Source organism: Myxocyprinus asiaticus, chromosome 6 (genome assembly GCF_019703515.2).
Source record: "Myxocyprinus asiaticus isolate MX2 ecotype Aquarium Trade chromosome 6, UBuf_Myxa_2, whole genome shotgun sequence".
NCBI lineage: Eukaryota > Metazoa > Chordata > Actinopteri > Cypriniformes > Catostomidae > Myxocyprinus > Myxocyprinus asiaticus.
Genome location: NC_059349.1, coordinates 13240579 through 13258918, shown reverse-complemented (window position 1 = coordinate 13258918; position 18340 = coordinate 13240579). Strand labels below are relative to the sequence as shown.

General features: G+C 38.5%; 1 protein-coding gene across 2 annotated transcripts in view; it reads right to left on the bottom strand.

Moving 5' to 3' along the window:
- Nucleotides 1-18340, bottom strand: part of LOC127442483 (UDP-N-acetylglucosamine transporter-like) — a 28362-nt gene that overhangs the window by 4337 nt on the left and 5685 nt on the right. Inside the window, exons 2-7 of one of the 2 annotated variants that reach the window (XM_051700550.1) lie at nucleotides 17387-17567; nucleotides 16979-17133; nucleotides 16510-16632; nucleotides 12538-12712; nucleotides 11417-11535; nucleotides 11179-11312 (exon numbers count right to left, since the gene is read on the bottom strand). In XM_051700550.1, coding sequence (XP_051556510.1) covers nucleotides 11179-11312; nucleotides 11417-11535; nucleotides 12538-12712; nucleotides 16510-16632; nucleotides 16979-17133; nucleotides 17387-17567 — 887 coding nt within the window. The remainder of the gene's footprint in view (nucleotides 1-11178; nucleotides 11313-11416; nucleotides 11536-12537; nucleotides 12713-16509; nucleotides 16633-16978; nucleotides 17134-17386; nucleotides 17568-18340) is intronic. The other variant, XM_051700551.1, reaches the window with a different exon arrangement.

Below are 18340 nucleotides of genomic sequence, written 5' to 3'. Positions count from 1 at the left end.
GAATATTTATGTACATGTGATTTTTATTTTTTTTATTTTATTTATTTATTTTTATAAATTTGCAAAGATTTCAAACAAACTTCTTTCACGTTGTTATTATGGGGTATTGTTTGTAGAATTTTGAGGAAAATAATGAATTTAATCCATTTTGGAATAAGGCTGTAACATAAAATGTGGAAAAAGTGAAGCGCTCTGAATACTTTCCGGATGCACTGTAAATGAAAAAATAATGAAGATAAAGACTTTAAGAGAAACCTACTTCTCCTTATACCATGTGGTAAAAATGTTTTTTATGTCACACCTAAATATGAGGTCAGAATGATCAAACTATTATTTTTAAAGGAGAAAATGTCAAAAATCTTCTACAGAATTTAAGAATATTTTAAATATATTTATTTCAATAAAAGCTACATTTAGGTGGCTTTTTATTATTAATAGTATTCTATATAACCCATTAAAATGTAATAGTAAAGGGAACATGCAAATTAGCTGATATTCTGATGTTAAACAAACATTTAAAAATACATTTACATTTTTTACATTTATTTGACATTACAGCCTAAAAAGTAAAATAAATATTCCAGGTTCAATACAAGTGAATCTCAGTCGACAGCATTTGTGGCATAATGTTGATTACCACAAAAAATAATTTCTACTCATCCCTCCTTTTCTTTAAAAATAAATAAATAAATAAATCTAGGTTACAGTGAGTCACTTACAATGGGGCCAGTTTTTGGAGGGTTTAAAGATATAAATGTGAAGCTTATAATTTTATAAAAGCACTTACATTAATTCTTCTGTTAAAACTCATGTATTATTTGAGCTGTAAAGTTGTTTAAATTGTAACTTTTACAGTTATTTTAGGGTTTGTTGATATCATTATGGCAACAAAGTTGTAAAATTGGCTATAACTTTACACAGAAAAGGTTAGTAAGTGATTTTATCACACTAAAATTATGTTAACACACATATTGTTTATGTCTTGTGGCTCTCCTTTTGAAACAGTTAGTATTTTAATGTTTACTGATTGGCCCCCATTCACTTCCATTGTAAGTGCTTCACTGTACACCAGATTCTTTCTTTTTTCTTTTTCAATTAACATTTTTTGTTTCATAGACATATAACAAAGAAAAAACACAACATGTATACACTGAATCCCCCTCCCCAATCACTAAACCTACACGAACACCCATGTGGTCACAAATAAGAATACACACACAGGGGAGCCACGTGACGCCATGCGAAGGGCAGACGTGTGAGAGACGGCTCTGTGCACCTTGCTAATTTTTTAAATTATTTTCATGATATAATCCGGTGAAATTCGATACACCCAGTTACACATTTGCTGTTTGAGGTAAACATGGTAAAGAAGTCAAAATCCTCGGACTCTGGAGACATTAAAAGACACTTACGGGTTCAAGATGAAAGCCCAGACAGGCCTGTGGACCGGGGACTCGATTTGAATGGCGCGGCGGGAGAAGGAATCCAGCGTCAACTGTCCAACATGTCAGTGATGTTGACGAAGGCACTTGCGGACTTGGAGGATCTTGCTGTAATACGTCAATCGATTACAGCGATGGAAAAAAAAAATCTCTGAGTTAGTCGCAAGAGTGACGGATGTGGAAAAACGAATCGATTATTTTGAGGCATCAGAGAGGGAATTAGCCACTAATCCACCCGCGACTAAAGTTGATTTGGAACGTGTTCTTGAAAAGCTTGAAGATCTTGAGAATAGAAGCCACAGGAATAACATTCGAATTGTTGGAATTCCTGAGCATGAAGAGGGCAGAGATATGGTGAAATTCCTAGACAAGCTTTTCCCGAGTCTGCTCGACATAACAGGCCACAAGCTGGAAATCGAGCGAGCTCACAGAGTCCCGGCTCGCAGATCTGCTGAGGCAGACAAGCCCTGATCGATTCTGGCCAATTTTTTAAATCATCCAATAAAGATCTCGTGTTGTGCCAGGCGAGGAGCAAAGGAAAGCTTTCTTGGAAGAATTACAATATTTTCTTGTTCCCGGACATTGCGAACTCGACAAGAGAGAGACGCAATCGGTTTAAGGAATGCAAGAAACTCTTACATCAGCGGAAGATAACTTTTGCTCTGATGTTTCCAGCCAGACTGAGAATAAACACCAAGGACGGCAGCAAAGTATTTACATGTCCCAATCAGGCAATGTATTTTATTGAAACAATGGGTGAGTAACCATTGGGTGTTTTTCTTATGTGGAGTGGACTGACTCACTGTACATGCTCTGGCTTTTGGAGGAAGCTGGGTGCCATTTTTGTTTCTTTTTGCGTTGGCTCCACCGAGTGGTTGGAGTTTGTTTTGTTTTGTGGATTAACACTTTTCCTTAAAGAAACGTTTGCATTGACGGAAGACTATTTTACAATGAATTTCCCGGGCAGATTGAGAATAGACACTATGGATGACCGCAAAATATCTACATGCCCGCACAAAGGATGTCTTTTATAAAGTTGGCGGACTGTGTAAATCATGGGATATACTTTTATGCGGCCTCCGAGTGAATTGACTCTTGACTGTCCGAGTAACCGGGATGCGTGTTTCGTTTCCTTTTGTGCTGGTTCCACCTAGCGGTTGGAGCTTGTTTTGTTAAATAACATTACTTCGGGACAGTTATGGATGAATCTGTCAGTTCCTTGTGCTTATGCCTCCTGTTGGCTGGAGTATGATTTGTGGAGTATTTTTGTGGGACATTGGAATGATTATGTTATCTGTTGCACTCATCAGCTGGCTCACTGAAGATTCGTTTGTCTGACCGAGGAAACTGAACGGCTTTATATCGGCTGGAATTTGTTTTGTGAAGGAACACACCTTCAAGACAGTTCTGTGAATGAGTCTACATGTTCTTTGTGTTTATTCTGCCTATTGGCTGGGGGTTTGTTTTACAAAATAGTTGATGTTATGTAATTTTGCCTTACAAATTTGTGAGGCAAAATTGAGATATCCGATGGCAAAGTTGTCGCGGGGGCTCTCGTAGGCATACATGGACTCTTTGAGTTTAAAGAAATTGACGCCGGTTGGTGCTGCGCACGTTTTTCTTTTTTCTGTTTGTTTTGTTCGGGGGGAAGTTCGGAGTTTTATTGTTGCATTAATGTTGAAATGTGGTCTTCATAATTTTGTCTTTGGCACAATTATTTTTTTTTATATCAAAATGTCAAATGTTAATATGAGTGTACTATCTCTCTCCACATGGAATGTGAATGGGTTGGGTACCCCATAAAAAGAAGAAAGGTTATTTTTTTTCTTAAACGTAAGAAATATGATATAGTGTTTCTTCAAGAAACGCTTCTTTCCCCGCAGGAAGCTGAAAAATTTGGGAAGATACGGGGTGGACATGTTTTCTTTAGTGTTGGCTCAAGTAAGAGCAAGGGAGTCATTATATTGTTAAATAAACATTTACAATTCAAATGTCTCAAATAGATTAATGATAAATTAGGAAGGGTCATTATTGTTTTAGCAGAAATTCAGGGGCAAAGTCTGATTTTAGCTAATATTTATGCACCTAACGCTGATGATCAGGGCTTTTTTATAGATCTTGAAGGGATGTTGCAAGCCGCTGGCACCCCTCATGATATAATTTTGGGAGGAGACTTTAATCTATTGATGGACTCAGTCCTTGATCACAGTGAAGCAAAAGTGTGTAAACTCCCTAGAGCAACATTGATGCTTCACAGGATGTGTAAAAATCTTGGTCTTACAGATATTTGGAGACTTTTGAACCCATCTGGTAGGGACTATAAATTTTTTTCATCAGTCCATAAGATTTATTCTATAATAGATTTTTTTTATATCCAAATCCCTCATTTCATCTGTTGCTGAATGCTCAATTGGAAACATTTTAGTCTCGGATCACGCCCTGGTGAGTTTAGAGGTGTTGCCACATATAGAGAAAAATAAATCATATAGTTGGCACCTTAATGTATCCCTTTTGCAAAATCCTGATTTCCAACAAATGTTAAAGACTGAAATCAATATTTATATGGAGACCAACTGGTCCTCGGTATCCTCTGTGGGCGTGGCTTGGGAGGCACTTAAGATGGTTCTTAGGGGTCGGATCATACAGTATGCCTCATTCATCAAAAAATCCAAAGCACAAGAACTCGTGGAGTTGGAAGGAAATATTAAAAGTGCAGAGGCAGAGCTGAAGCGCCGTATGTCATCTGATGGCCTCAGAGAATTGTTCTGGTTATTCAGGGCAAGACAGTCATACTTTGAGTTTGGGACAAAGCAGGCAAGCTTTTGGCTAGATATATAAAGCAGAGAGAGTCTCTTTCTATCATTCCCTCGGTGAAATCTGCTGGTGGTGAAATTTTTACCTCGGCCATTGATATTAATAATGTCTTTAAAGAATTCTATCTTGATCTCTACAGTTCCACGTCTTCGTCTACTGGTGAAATATTAAAAATTTTGTGGAACCATTAGATCTTCCTAAGCCGACGATTGAGCAAAAAAACGCTCTTGATTCTGAGATAAACTTGGAGGAGCTTGACAAGGTAATTAAGTCCCTACCTACTGGCAAGGCTCTGGGGCCAGATAGTTTTGCCGCTGAATTTTTTAGATCCTATGGTACAGAACTGGCTCCACTTTTTTTAGAAGTTTATACTGAATCATTAAAGAATGGAAAGCTTCCTCCAACCATGACACAAGCCCGGATCAGTCTGATTCTTAAAAAGGACAAAGATCCAGGCGAGTGTAAAAGTTACTGTCCAATCTCCCTGATCTAACTAGATGTAAAAATGTTGTCAAAAATTTTGGCTAACTGATTAAACAAGGTTATGACATCTCTTATACATATAGATCAGGTGGGGTTTATTCGGGGCCGCAGCTCTTCTGATAACATCAGGCGTCTCATCAGTATCATGTGGTCAGTAGCAAATGATCAGTCTCCGGTCGCTGCCATCTCACTTGATGCAGAAAAGACGTTTGATATGGTAGAATGGGATTATCTTTTTAAGATTTTGGAAATGTATGGGTTCGGGAGTACATTTATTGGTTGGATTAAGTTACTTTATAGACACCCTGTAGCAGCGGTACAATCAAATGGATTAATTTCAGATTATTTTACTCTGGATAGGGGCACTCGGCAGGGTTGCCCTCTTTCCCCATTACTGTTCTGTCTTGCCCTGGAACCATTAGCAGCTGTGATAGGAAAGGAGGATGATTTTCCAGGGGTGGTGGCAGGAGGTGTGGCGCATAAGCTTCTGCTTTATGCAGATGATATTTTATTATTTGTCTCTGAACCTACCAGATCTATGCCTTGACTCCACAGAATTATTAATTCCTTTTCCAAGTTCTCAGGATATAAAGTAAATTGGTCTAAATCCAAAGCTTTGGCACTGACAGCGTACTGTCCAGTAATGGCTTTCCAGCTGGGCGCCTTCCAGTGGCCCAAACAGGGCATTAAGTATTTGGGGATTTTATTCCCAGCAAATTTGTCTGATTTAGTTAGTGTTAATTTTGATCCTTTAATAAAAAGGTTTTTGAGCGATGTGGGCAGGTGGGCTTCATTACATTTATCGATGATTGGGAAGGTTCATGTTATTAAAATGAATTGTATTCCAAAATTTAACTACCTGCTACAGTCTCTCCCTGTAGATGTCCCCCACTCTTATTTCAAGCAATTTGATAGCATAGCGAAGTCCTTCATTTGGAATGGTAAATGTCCCAGATTGCATTTTAATAAGTTACATAGGCCGATAGACAAAGGTGGGCTAGGCCTACCCAAGATTTTGTTTTATTACTATGCGTTCAGTCTCAGACATTTGGCTCATTGGTCACTTCCACCTGAGAGAGCCCCTCCCTGGTTCTAATTGAACAGGCAGTTCTTGCCCCTATTTCGCCATTCTAAAGCATCTCTATCAAACTAATCGGAAAAGTTAAGTTACACCCCGTTATTTCGTATTTACACTCGGTATGGACTAAAGTGTCCAGATTGTTTAAATTGGACACTTATTTAAATGTTGCCTCGAGCATATGGCAGAACCCAAGATTGTGTATTGGCAAGTGCCCTTTCTGCTGGCCAGAGTGGATTGTGAGGGGGGTTGTTTAATGAGATTGAGGCGAGTCACTACGCCACCATGAGGACTTACAGCTCATTGGGAATTGGGCATTCCAAATTGGGGAGAAAAGGACTTAATAATTCTGTGGAGGCAAGGCATAGATCTAATGGGGTCGGAGATGAATAATAAAATATAATCTGCATAAAGCAAAAGCATATGCGCCATACCTCCCGCCACCACCCCTGGAAAATCATCTTCCCTTCCTATTATAATGGTTCCAGGGCAAGACAGAACAGTAATGGGGAAAGAGGGCAACCGTGCCGGGTGTCCCTATCCAGAATAAAATAATCTGAAATTAATCCATTTGTTTGTACCGCCGCTACCGGGTGTCTATAAAGTAACTTAATCCATCCAATAAAAGTATTCCCACACCCGTATATTTCCAAAATCTTAAAAAGATAATCCCATTCTAACATATCAAACGCCTTTTCGGCGTCAAGTGAGATGGCAGCAACCAGAGTCTGATCATTCGCCACTGACCACATGATATTGATGAAACGCCTAATGTTATCAGAAGAGCTGTGGCCCCAAATAAACCCCACCTGATCTATATGTATAAGAAATGTCATAACTTTACTTAATCGGTTAGCCAGAATTTTTGACAATATTTTTACATCTAGCTGGATCAGGGAAATTGGACGGTAACTCTTACACTCACTTGGATCTTTGTCCTTTTTAAGAATCAGACTGATCCGGGCTTGTTTCATGGTTGGCGGAAGCTTTCCATTCTTTAATGATTCCGTATAAACTTCCAACAAAATTGGAGCCAGTTCTGTAGCATAAGATTTAAAATATTCAGCGGCAAAGCCATTTGGCCCCGGAGCTTTGCCTTAATTACCTTGCCAAGCTCCAAGATTATCTCAGAATCAAGAGAACTGTTTTGCTCAGTCGTCAGTTTAGGGATTTATAATGGTTGCACAAAGTTTCTAATATCTTCATCAGCAGACAAATATGTGGAACTATAAAGATCAAGATAGAATTCTTTAAAAGCGTTATTATCAATGGCTGAGGTAAAAATGTCAATGTCTACCATGAGGGAATGGTAGAAAAAGACTCTCTCTGCTTTATATATCTAGCCAAAAGCTTCCCTGCTTTATCCCCCGATTCAAAGTATGACTGTCTTGCCCTGAATAGCCAAAACTCTACCTTCCATGACAAAATAGTATTATATCTGTATATAATACGGGTCAATTCTCTGAGGCCATCAGATGACATTCAGTGCTTCAGCTCTGCCTCGGCACTTTTAATAATCCCTTTTAATATTACCGTATGCGCCGACCCCTAAGAACTGCCTTAAGAGCCTCCCAAGCCATGCACACAGAGGATACTGAGGACCAGTGGGTCGCCATATAGACATTGATTTCAGCCTTTAACATTTGTTGGAATTCAGGATTTTGCAAAAGGGATACATTAAAGTGGCAACTATATGATTTATTTTTCTTCATATGTGGCAACATCTCTAAACTCACCAGGGCATGATTTGAAACAAAGATGTTTCCGATTGAGCAATCAACAACAGATAAAATGAGGGACTTAGATATATATATATGTGTGTGTGTGTTGTGTCGAGCAGATTCAGAAAGAGCCCGTCCAGGAATTCCACCATATTCTGACCCTTTCCTCCATCAGGAATTCCAACAATTCGGACATTATTCCACCGGTTACGATTCTCCATATCTTCCAACTTTTTCAAGTTTCAAGTTTTATTGGTCACATACATAACCATACACAGTACGACATGTAGTGAAATTCTTGGTACGACTTTTCTCCCCACAGTTTTCAATAAAAAAAAGATTTTATATATATAAATATAGATAGATAGATAGATAGATAGATAGATAGATAGATATAGATAAGGAGTAGAAATAGAAGTAAAAACACAATTAATAAACACAATTAAAAAACACAATTTACAACACAATAAAATACACAATAAAATGGGAGAAAGAAGAAATATATACTGTATGTAGAGAGTATGAAAGTATGAAATAGTGCATAATGACAGATGTGGAGGTGGTAGCAGCAACAGTTTGACTGGCAATATGTACATTGTGCAAGGTAAAGTGCAATTGTGCAGTAATGTTGACCTGCAACAGGCTGATGTTATAGAGGTGATGTTGTAGATGTATAATAATGATAATATATAATATTATAATGCAGTGTAATATTGGTTCAAGTGTGTGGTGTTGAATAGTGAAACTAGTCCTGGTGTTGTCCTTGGTTCAGGACACAGATGGCCTGGGGAAAGAAGCTCCTTCTCATTCTCTCTGTTTTAGCCATCAGGGAGCGGAAGTGTTTCCCTGACCGCAACAAAGAGAAGAGTCCATTATTAGGATGCCTTAGGTCTTTCATGATCTTCCTGACTTTGGTCCAGCATCGTTTGCTGTAGATGGACTGCAGGTCAGGGAGTTTGATGTGGGTGATGTGCTCAGCTGATCACACCACTCTTTGTAGAGCCAGTCTGTCTTGTTTTGTGAAGTTTCCAAACCAGGCTGTGATGTTTCCTATCAGGATGCTCTCAGTGGTGCAGTTGTAAAAGTTTTTTAGCACCATAGAGGGCAGTTTAAAGTCCTTTAAGCACCTGAGGTGTTAATGTGGCAGGTCCACGACAGATCGTGTGAGATATGTATACCAAGATATCGGAAACTTTCCACTCTTTCTGCCTGCTTTGTGTTAAGTCCACTATTGGCTCCTTTGTCTTGCTGACATTCAAAAGGAGGTTGTTCTCCTGGCACCAGTCCTCCAGGCCTTTGATCTCCTGCAGATAGGCCCTCTCGTCGTTATCAGAGTTCAGGCCCACCACAACAGTGTTGTCAGCAAACTTGACAATGATGGTGGAGTTGGAAGTGGCCACACAGTCATAAGTGTACAATGATTACATCAGGGGGCTTAGAACACAACCCTGGGGGGCTCCAGTGCTGAGGGTGAGGGGGGGTGAGACATGTCTGCCCACCCTTACTGCTTGTGACCTGTCAGTCAGGAAGTTGGAGATCCACTGACACAGAGATGGGCTAAATCCTAGGTCCTCCAACTTGGTGGTGAGTTTTGTGGGAATTATAGTATTAAAAGCTGAACTGTAATCAACAAACAGCATTTTAACATAATTTCCCTTCCTCTTGTCCAGATGATCTAGGACTGTGTGGAGGAGATGTGTGATGGCATCGTCCGTTGAGCGATTTGGATGGTAAGCGAACTGTAAGGGATCCAAGGTGTCAGGTAGTGAGGAGGTGATGAAGTCTCTGAACAGTCTTTCAAAGCACTTCATCACAATTGAGGTCAGTGCTACAGGACGATAGTCATTAAGGCAGGAAGGCTGGGGTTTCTTTGGGACAGGAACTATGATGGACTGTTTAAAACAGGTTGGAATTACTGACTGTTACAGGGAGAGGTTGAATATCTCTGTGAACAGCGGTGCTAGCTGGTCAGCGCAGGCTCTGGGGACCCAACCTGAGATTCCATCTGGTCCTGCTGCCTTCCTGATGTTCACTCTCCGGAAAGCCTTTCACACATCACACTCTATTATGGTGAACGCGTTTCCATCATTAATGCTCTCCACATACAAGCAGCCATTATCACTACTGGCACTGTTAGCACCGTTAGTGCAGTAAACTGCAGCCTTTTTCCCAGACGCACTCCAAATCCGCCTTGGTCACTAGCGGATTAGGAACTAATTCCCTCTCCCATGACTCCAGATAATCGATCCGTTTCTCAACATCCGCCACTCTTGTAACCATCTCAGTGAATTTCGTCTCATGGCAGTGATCGATCGACTTATTACAGGAAGCTCCTCCAAATCAGCAATGACCTTCATCAGCATTGCCGACACGTTCATCAATTGTCGGAGAATTTCCTTCACCTCAATGGCCAAATCGACTCCTGGGCTTGCGGCCTGCTGCTCGGAGGCTTCAGCTTGAGCACGTACGTGTCTTTTAATATCTCCAGAGCCCGAGGATTGTGAATTCTTTGACATATTGTCTTCCTAGAACAGTTAAGAATCAGGGTGTCGAATCTCACAGGTTTATGACAAAAAAGTATTAAAACTAGCAAAGTGTGCAGAGCTCGCCGTTCACACGTCCAAACCTCGCATGGTGCCACGCGACTCCCAGATTTTTGCTTTTTTTTAAGAAAAGGAGGGACGTGTCGAAATTAACAATTTTGTGGTAATCAACATTATGCCACAAATGCTGTTGATTGAGATTAACTTTTATTGAACCCAGAATATTCCTTTAAGCAATGTAAGACACCGACATTATAATTTTTAACATGATTTTAGTGTTATAAAATCAGGGATTTACTGGCATTATGGCATTCATCAGATTACAGGGTTTACCGGTGTTACATCATCATGATGAAGAAGTTGTAATATTAAATATAAATGTACACATATAAGTTTAGTAAGTGGTTTTATCACACTTAAATCACGCTAACATGTATAATGTTTACATCTTGTGGCTATACTTTTGAAACTGTGTGTATTTTAACGTTTATGAACTGGCCCCCACTCACTTCCATTGTAAATGCCTCACTGTAACAGCGATTTTTTTTTTAAAGCTGAAGTATGTAATTTATGTAATTCCACCGAATGGAATTGCAAAAATAAACATTGTTTTGAAACAGCTTTCTGAATATGCCCTTCACCTGCCGTTGGTCAAAAAAAGAGATGTTTGTTGGGGCGGGTCTAAGCGAGTTGCTGAGGAATTTTTATAGCGCCACAGAGACACAGTGTTTACAGTTTAAGAAAATTAACCTATGAATGGCTTACTTATAATTGTCTCTGCATATTAAGCTGGGATAGGAGAAAGTATTTTAACACTGAAAAAGTTCCATTCATCAGCTTTAAATGTAGGATGGATGAGTGGAAATTATTTTTTGTGCTAATCAACATTATACCACAAATGCTGTCGATTGAGCTTAACTTGTATTGAACCCGGAATATTCCTTTAAGCCTATCAAATAATGTGACTAAATTCATTATTATGTTATTTATATCAGTAGTAAGTAATGGGAGCATAGCACACAAATGGCAAAGTTTCCTCCAAATGACCTAAGTATAATCAGTCAAGTTTTGGAACAACTATATAATTGATACAATACCTGGAAGGGTCAAAATCCTGCAACCAGAAATAGGAAATCATGGTGGAAAGAATGACTGACATGGATGTGGCAAAGCCTTTCAGGATGTTATCTGAATACTTGATCACAGCTGCAATGACCAACCCACCCAAAGCCTGCAAGGTATGTTTAACACACAACATAGATAACAAGCCATGTGACATGCAGGTTTTTGTTGGTTTTGTAGCATTCTGAACAGGAAATGTCAATGACAATTCACCTGAAGAGCCACCACCATCCACGTTAGAGTATTGTACCCTTGAAAGAGTCCATTCTGCCACACCCTTTCACCATCATACACGCACACTCCTACAAGCCCAAACATGAGTCCAAATATACCTGCAAAGAAAGAGGGAACCTGCAGGGTGAATGAGCAAGACAGTGACACATGCACACACACAAACAGACACAAACACAAAGAAAAAAACTTCAACAAAAACTTGTGAACAATAGCTTGTTTTCCTTTTGTTAAGGGATTAATTATAAAACTAGATTTTTTTAATGGTGTTTGACTGTGCAAAAGAAGCTTTCATGATGCAAGGGTCCCGTGTGTAGTTTTGACACTGAGTTGCTGGGTGGTTGCTTGGTCAAAAGAGCCCACTCCCAAGTCTCTAAGATATCACTACATATTGTTCAGGATGTACATATTGTAAATATTTGCCTTTTAGTGCAAGTCTCTGTGTTTGCCCATTTTACTGCCTGCAAGGCAAACATCGTGGCTCACCGCTTACTGGTGAAGTAAATCCGTAAATCCGTAAATCCACTGCTGTGTTTATTATGCCCAGGACATGCAATGCGCGTGATGAATAAGCGTGCATTGCTCTATGCAATTAGCTTCTGTGCTAGAATGTGCAGTCGTGTCGAGCATTTCCCTCCTGGAAATTAATATATGCCCATTTTAGCCACAGGAAGAGGGGAAAAACATTTGTTGAAATTTCAGGAACTAAAAAAACAGATACTGAATTAAATGCATTTTTTAAATGCGTTTAACAGCGTTTAACTATTAATCGCCAAATTAACTAGTTAAATTTCCCAACCCTAATAATAATATAAATTAATAATATAATTAGGTCTGTCGATTTAACGTGTAAATTTAGTGCGATTAAAAAAATAATGCATTAAAAACAATAATACAATTAATCGTGCCCCTTGACTGTAATAAGGAATTTTCCAACCATTGGAGCAATTCAAGCTTGAAGTACAACCTTTATGTTTTTACGAGTCTTAGTAGGCAGGGAGCAGTAAGCACAACTCCAGCTCTACAGGCAATGTGCAGCTATACAAACAACAAACCAAACAATAGCAGACAACACAAGCTACATTTGTTGAAACAATTCTGACCTAGCTGGATGTTACGGATCCAAACACTCTGTGTGGTCTCTTTGAGGATCTTTTCGAAATAGATGCCAGCAAATCCACTGGAGAAGCAGGCCACCAGCACAGCCAGCAGCCCCATAAAATGAGAGCTTGCAGTCACATCCTTCTGCTGGGTGCCTGATGAAGTGTCAGTTGGCCACTGTCCAGTCAAGTCAAACACAAAACACAGACATACAGTGTCACACAGTGTTATACAGTGAGACTAGAGCTCTGTTCCACAACCTAGTGAGGTATGCTCCCAACACAAAAGCTGTTACAAAAGGCAGAGAGCATAAGCACGCTTCCTTTTAAGATCTTTTAGGGTTTTGCTGCCTTCTTCTGGGCACTTTTCAGAATTAGAGATGAGCTGGTCAAGCAGCTAAATCAGGTGAGCTGGTTTACCATCTCAAACCAGCTAAGACCAGCAAACCACCTTAGGCTGGTTTAAATAGGCTTTTGAAAACTGAAAAATATTGATACAAATAGTTCAATCTAATTAAAAATGGACTATTTTAACCTATATTTGTGTGTGTGCTATATATTCTTGTCCTTATTAGATTATTGTGTCAGTAGCTTAGCGACATGCTAGTGCTAAGCAAACTATTGAAATCAGTCAAGTTTCCTGTGTTTTTCACGTTGTGAGCACTATTTGTACGACGTACGAGGTGCTGCCGATGTAGACCTTCCAAATAGGTAACTTATGGGGTTCCATTTCAGTGCTGCTTTAGAAGGCAGCTGTCTATGTAGGTCGTAGCCTAGGATTCAGAAATAAATACACTGGAACATTGTTTTATTGGGCGGTGTATTGCAAAGGTTAGAGATCTGGACTGGAAAGTTGTATGTGTTGCAATGAGTGATCTATAAAACAAAATACTGTTGTGCACTTCAGCAATGCACTTAATTACTGTCTTTTATGTATCTACTTGTACAAACACGGAAGAAACATCCACAGAATTAATTTAATGTAAGCAAATAATCAGGAAACTCTTGACTGACTTGAGCAAGTTAAACCTGGACTTAAAACTGAACCATACAGTTACATTAAGCAGCCTGTTTTTTGTATAACCACAGGTTTTAGGGAAAGGCAATCAGGGATGTAGAGCCAATGTTACAACAATCCCAACTGCATGAAGCAGTCTAATGCCATGTCCACACTATTATGTTTTTGTTTGAAAACACATCTTTTTCTGTACGTTTTGGCCTTCCATCCACACGAGACGGCGTTTTTGACAGCAAAAACTGAGTTTTTCTAAAACACTCTCTCAAGTGGATACATTTGAAAATGCCGTCTTCATGTTGTAGTGTGCAGTGGCAATTTTAGGGGGTGGCCTGTGGTGGCCTGGGCCACCCCTGAAATCTCATTGGCCACCCTGTGGCCACCACAGAACTGACTGGTAGTTCATCATGTTCATCAACACAAGAACGAAGAACCAATAGAAACACCTGTCAATCGAAGATGACATCTCAGGTCATTTGTTGATTTAGAGCCACACTGACCCAGGGTCAGTTTTATATTTCTGACCATTATAGTAGTGGTGGGACTGAAGCTGTGTGAGCTGATCTTTGATCAGTGGGGGGAGGGGCAGGTCGCGGGTGGCCAGGCAGGTGCCGCAGGTCGCGAGCAGCGGGTGCCAGGTCTGGAGTATAATGGTCAGTCAGAAGCACGAAGCTGACACGAGCTAGCGTCTACCTCCAACTTCCAATTAGTTGACGACGTCGATTTGTGGTCAAAAAGAAAGCTGTTATTTGAGAGGTATGTTCATCTAATCTAACATTTAATTTATCCCGAATTTCCATGTGAATGTGAAAACATTTTTTCATTGTTACAGTAGCTAGGTTAAAGAGTAAGCTAGACCCTACACCACATTCAGCATGTTATCTTTATATTGACATGAAATATGAAATGCCATGTTTTCTGATTTAATGACGGAGGTGTGTAAAGCGTTTTACAGATGTATATGTTCAATAGCTAAAGTTATATATATGGCTAACCTGTGTGTGAAATGGAAGGGTTTGTGCTGTGACTGTACTTTACATCTTTACATGAGTTATTTATGAGCTCTTTATGTGTATTATTGGTCAGTCAGACCAATAAAATCTTCAAAGTTTTTATACCTTATTTGACATTTTAAAATATGCAGAGGCAGGGCAAATTGCACTTAAATGCCGCAAATGATTTGGCTAACTATTTTATTTGGTAATATTCAAAGTAATTGAAGCTATCAGAACATGTGGAAAATAAACCTGAGTAGACACTGTAAATAGAGTTTTGTTTTTTACTGTATACAGAGCTCAATGTGCAATTTTGGGGTTTCCAGACAGACACCTATAAGCCCTCGTAGCCAATTTCACACACTGATTTGTACCCAATTTAACAATATTTCTGCTGGACAGTGCAGTTATAGCTAATAAATGAATGAATAATTGATTGAATGATTGATTGAATTGCGCCTCAATCAGTTATCACCTGTACTTGTATCTTTATATGATTATACACTATACCTGATGTTATATGCAGATTAATTCTCTACAATGAGAATAACGCTTAAAAATGTGTAACTGACTTTTCCTAAACAATTACTGATTTAAAAATGGATGTTATGTTAAAATAACCAGAGATTCCCAGAAACTGTAATAGGTTGAAATAGAACAGGAATAGAAAACTGTCAAATGTCAAAACAACAGTCTGATATTGAATACAAACAATTCAGTGAATGCTAACATGAGATTAAGAATTCATTTATTCTACATGTGTAGATGTTGAAGCAAAGCAATGCGATATTTACACATTTTGATCATGTGCCATTCATAAAGGTTCTTCCGGTATCACCACCCCACACTAGGTATGTGCCCCATCTTGGCCACCCCAGTAAAAATGTCCTGGATACGCCACTGGTAGTGTGGACAGGGAAGACGGAGATATCTGAGAACTATGACGTATTTGTTGATATGTGACACAGTGATGTGATCCATTCAAATCAGAACAACCAAGATGGCGGCCCATGTTGTAGCGGCGTCGTTGTGACTGATATACACTTTGATAGCGTTGTTAAAGATAAATGTTACTTTGTACAACCTTCACATTGCATTCCTTCAAAGGAAACGGGAAGTTTACTCAGAATCACTGTCTGGTGACGGAACACGAGGACAACTGCATTTTAGACTGTACATGGAATGGCAATTTTTCGCATGCACAGTTAGGGGATTTAAGAGTTTTCATAAGTTGTGAACAAGCAACTTTTGGAAAATGCTTGAAAACGACAGTGTTGACGGAGAGCGTTTCAAAAACGAAAACGCCGTTTTCAAATATATCTGGATTAATGTGGATGTAGCCTCAATTTTCTTAATGAAAACTAAAACAAATGAAAACATTTTTATTGACTGAACATAATTGGACAGACTGAAACTACACTAAAATACATTTTCATGACTCCAAAAACTAAAAAGACTAAACTAAAAATTACCACAGTTTAACTGAAAGTTTTTCATAAACAGTATATTATAAACCTTACATAGTATATTTAAAATTATATTCACAGTTTATTATAAAATGATTACAACTTGGCTTAATTAAACATGAAAATACCACTAAATCACGATAACACTAGACAGCTCTGATACATTTAATGTTGTTAAACATTTGATATCATTTGATATCAGTTAGTGCTTTCGCTTTGGCAACCCATAAATACTGAAACTACAATAAAAGCTAAATACACTGAAAAAAGAAAACCAAACTGAAACTAGAAAACACTGAAATAACAAACAACACTAATACTAAAACAGTCATGGAGTGAAAACTAAGGAAAACTAAATTGAAAGGACAAATTGAAAATAAATAGAAAAAAGAAATAAAAATAAAACCTTAATAAATAAATGTAATATATATATTTAAGATTTTAATATTATTAAACAAAATAAATCATTCAAAGCAGTTCTAGTGTATACTATCCTTACCTGGACAAGTGCAATGCCAGTCATCAGAATGACTAGGGAGAGCCACTGGTAAATGCTGAGTCTTTTACCCAACATGGACACAGAGAACAGGGCTGTAGTGAGAATTTTCAGCTGATATGTAACCTGGGAAATGCAAGAGACATTTAAATGAGGTATAAAACACTAAGAAACAATAACATACTCTATATAATTCACGAGTAGACTCGCATGGAGTATAGGCCCATAGAATTCCAAACAATTCTGCATATTTCCCAGAATTGTAATGCTTTTCCTTCACAAACTTTGACACATCCTTTTAGGGGCTCTGTTAAATGCTGATGGCTAGGGGTTTGTTTAAAAGCACGCATAATCAAGCTTATGGTTTCTTTCACGTGTGGCCCCAAAGAAACTCCCTACTTCTGCCACCAAAAAGTTTTGAACAATCAGAAAGCTTTTGAAATGGCCCTCTCCTGGATTTGAGCTTTCTCACCTGATAAGTGACTGCATCTAGATTTGACAGGGCCACGTAAAGCAGGTTGTTCTGCAGGGTGTAGATGCCTGAAGGGATTGCCAACTTTAGTGTCAGATGAGGCATGTTCACTATTTCCTCCTTCAGCACCTGATTCAAGCCACAGACACTGAAACCTATGAGTCACATGTAACACTGCACATTAGAATGACAACAGGGAGACATCAATACATTCTAGTGCCTCTTCTGAATGTTTGGTGAAAAAATGATCAATATAAAAAAAGAGATAGCAGGGGGCACACCCCCATTAAGCTCAGATTGCAGCACGTTTTATTATCACATTTGTTTGTGCACATCAAATTCAGCTTAAATAATTGCAAACTGAAACATCAATATAGAAGCTTCAGAATTCGGGTAGTGTAAACTCACTGTGATCTTTGAAGACGAGCAGTATGCATGTAAAAATCTTCAGAACTTCAGCAGACACAACGGCAGAAGACGGCAGGTAGCGCGGCCCCTCTGAATGCAGAGTCCGCGAATAACGCATGGTCAGCACCAATAAGGTGTTCTGCAGTACCAGCACCCCCAGAGAAACATATTTCAGCCACACCTAGATGGATGACATAGGAACACTAGACACTTCAGCTGATAAAGTGACAAGGGCCAGGGATGAGAGTCCCTGTTTAGACTGAGAGAGAGAGTAAAGGAAGGTGATTAACAGCCACAGATTATAAAAACTCTTGATTTTTAAGCATATTTTTTATTTTATTTTTTTTATTTTTTTACTTTTGAAAACAATGGCAGTCTATTGGAAATGTTTGATGTTAAGCACATTTTGCGTTGAGATGACACTCAAATATGCATTTTTTATAAGTAAGTAGAAGTAAAGTATTGTTTAATTACATATTATATTATATATTTAAAATGAAAGATATGGATTATAATTTAGCTGTTAGTTGTTAGGTTAAATAAAGTGAGAAAACATTTTAAAAAATTATAAAATTACATAGACTGAAAAAAAAGTAAGACTAGTCAAATTTACTTGAGTATGTATCTTACAGATAACCAGTATTGGGAGTAATCCAATTACAATGTAATTATTTACTAGAAAAAAAAGTAATGCAATGCATTCCATTTTAAATTCTTGTAATCAGATTAGAGTTACTGACTTTTAATTAATTTAATTACTTTAAAGTCCATTATTGGGTTATGATTATTTCATTTTTTTTTTTTTTTTTTTTTTTTTTGTCTCCCCTTTCCTCCCCAATTTGGAATGCCCAATTCCCAATACGCTCTAAGTCCTGGTGGTGGCGTAGTGACGTCATACAAGAAACTTGGTTGAAACCAACATTAGACTTTGTAATAGCAGGATATGATAGTATT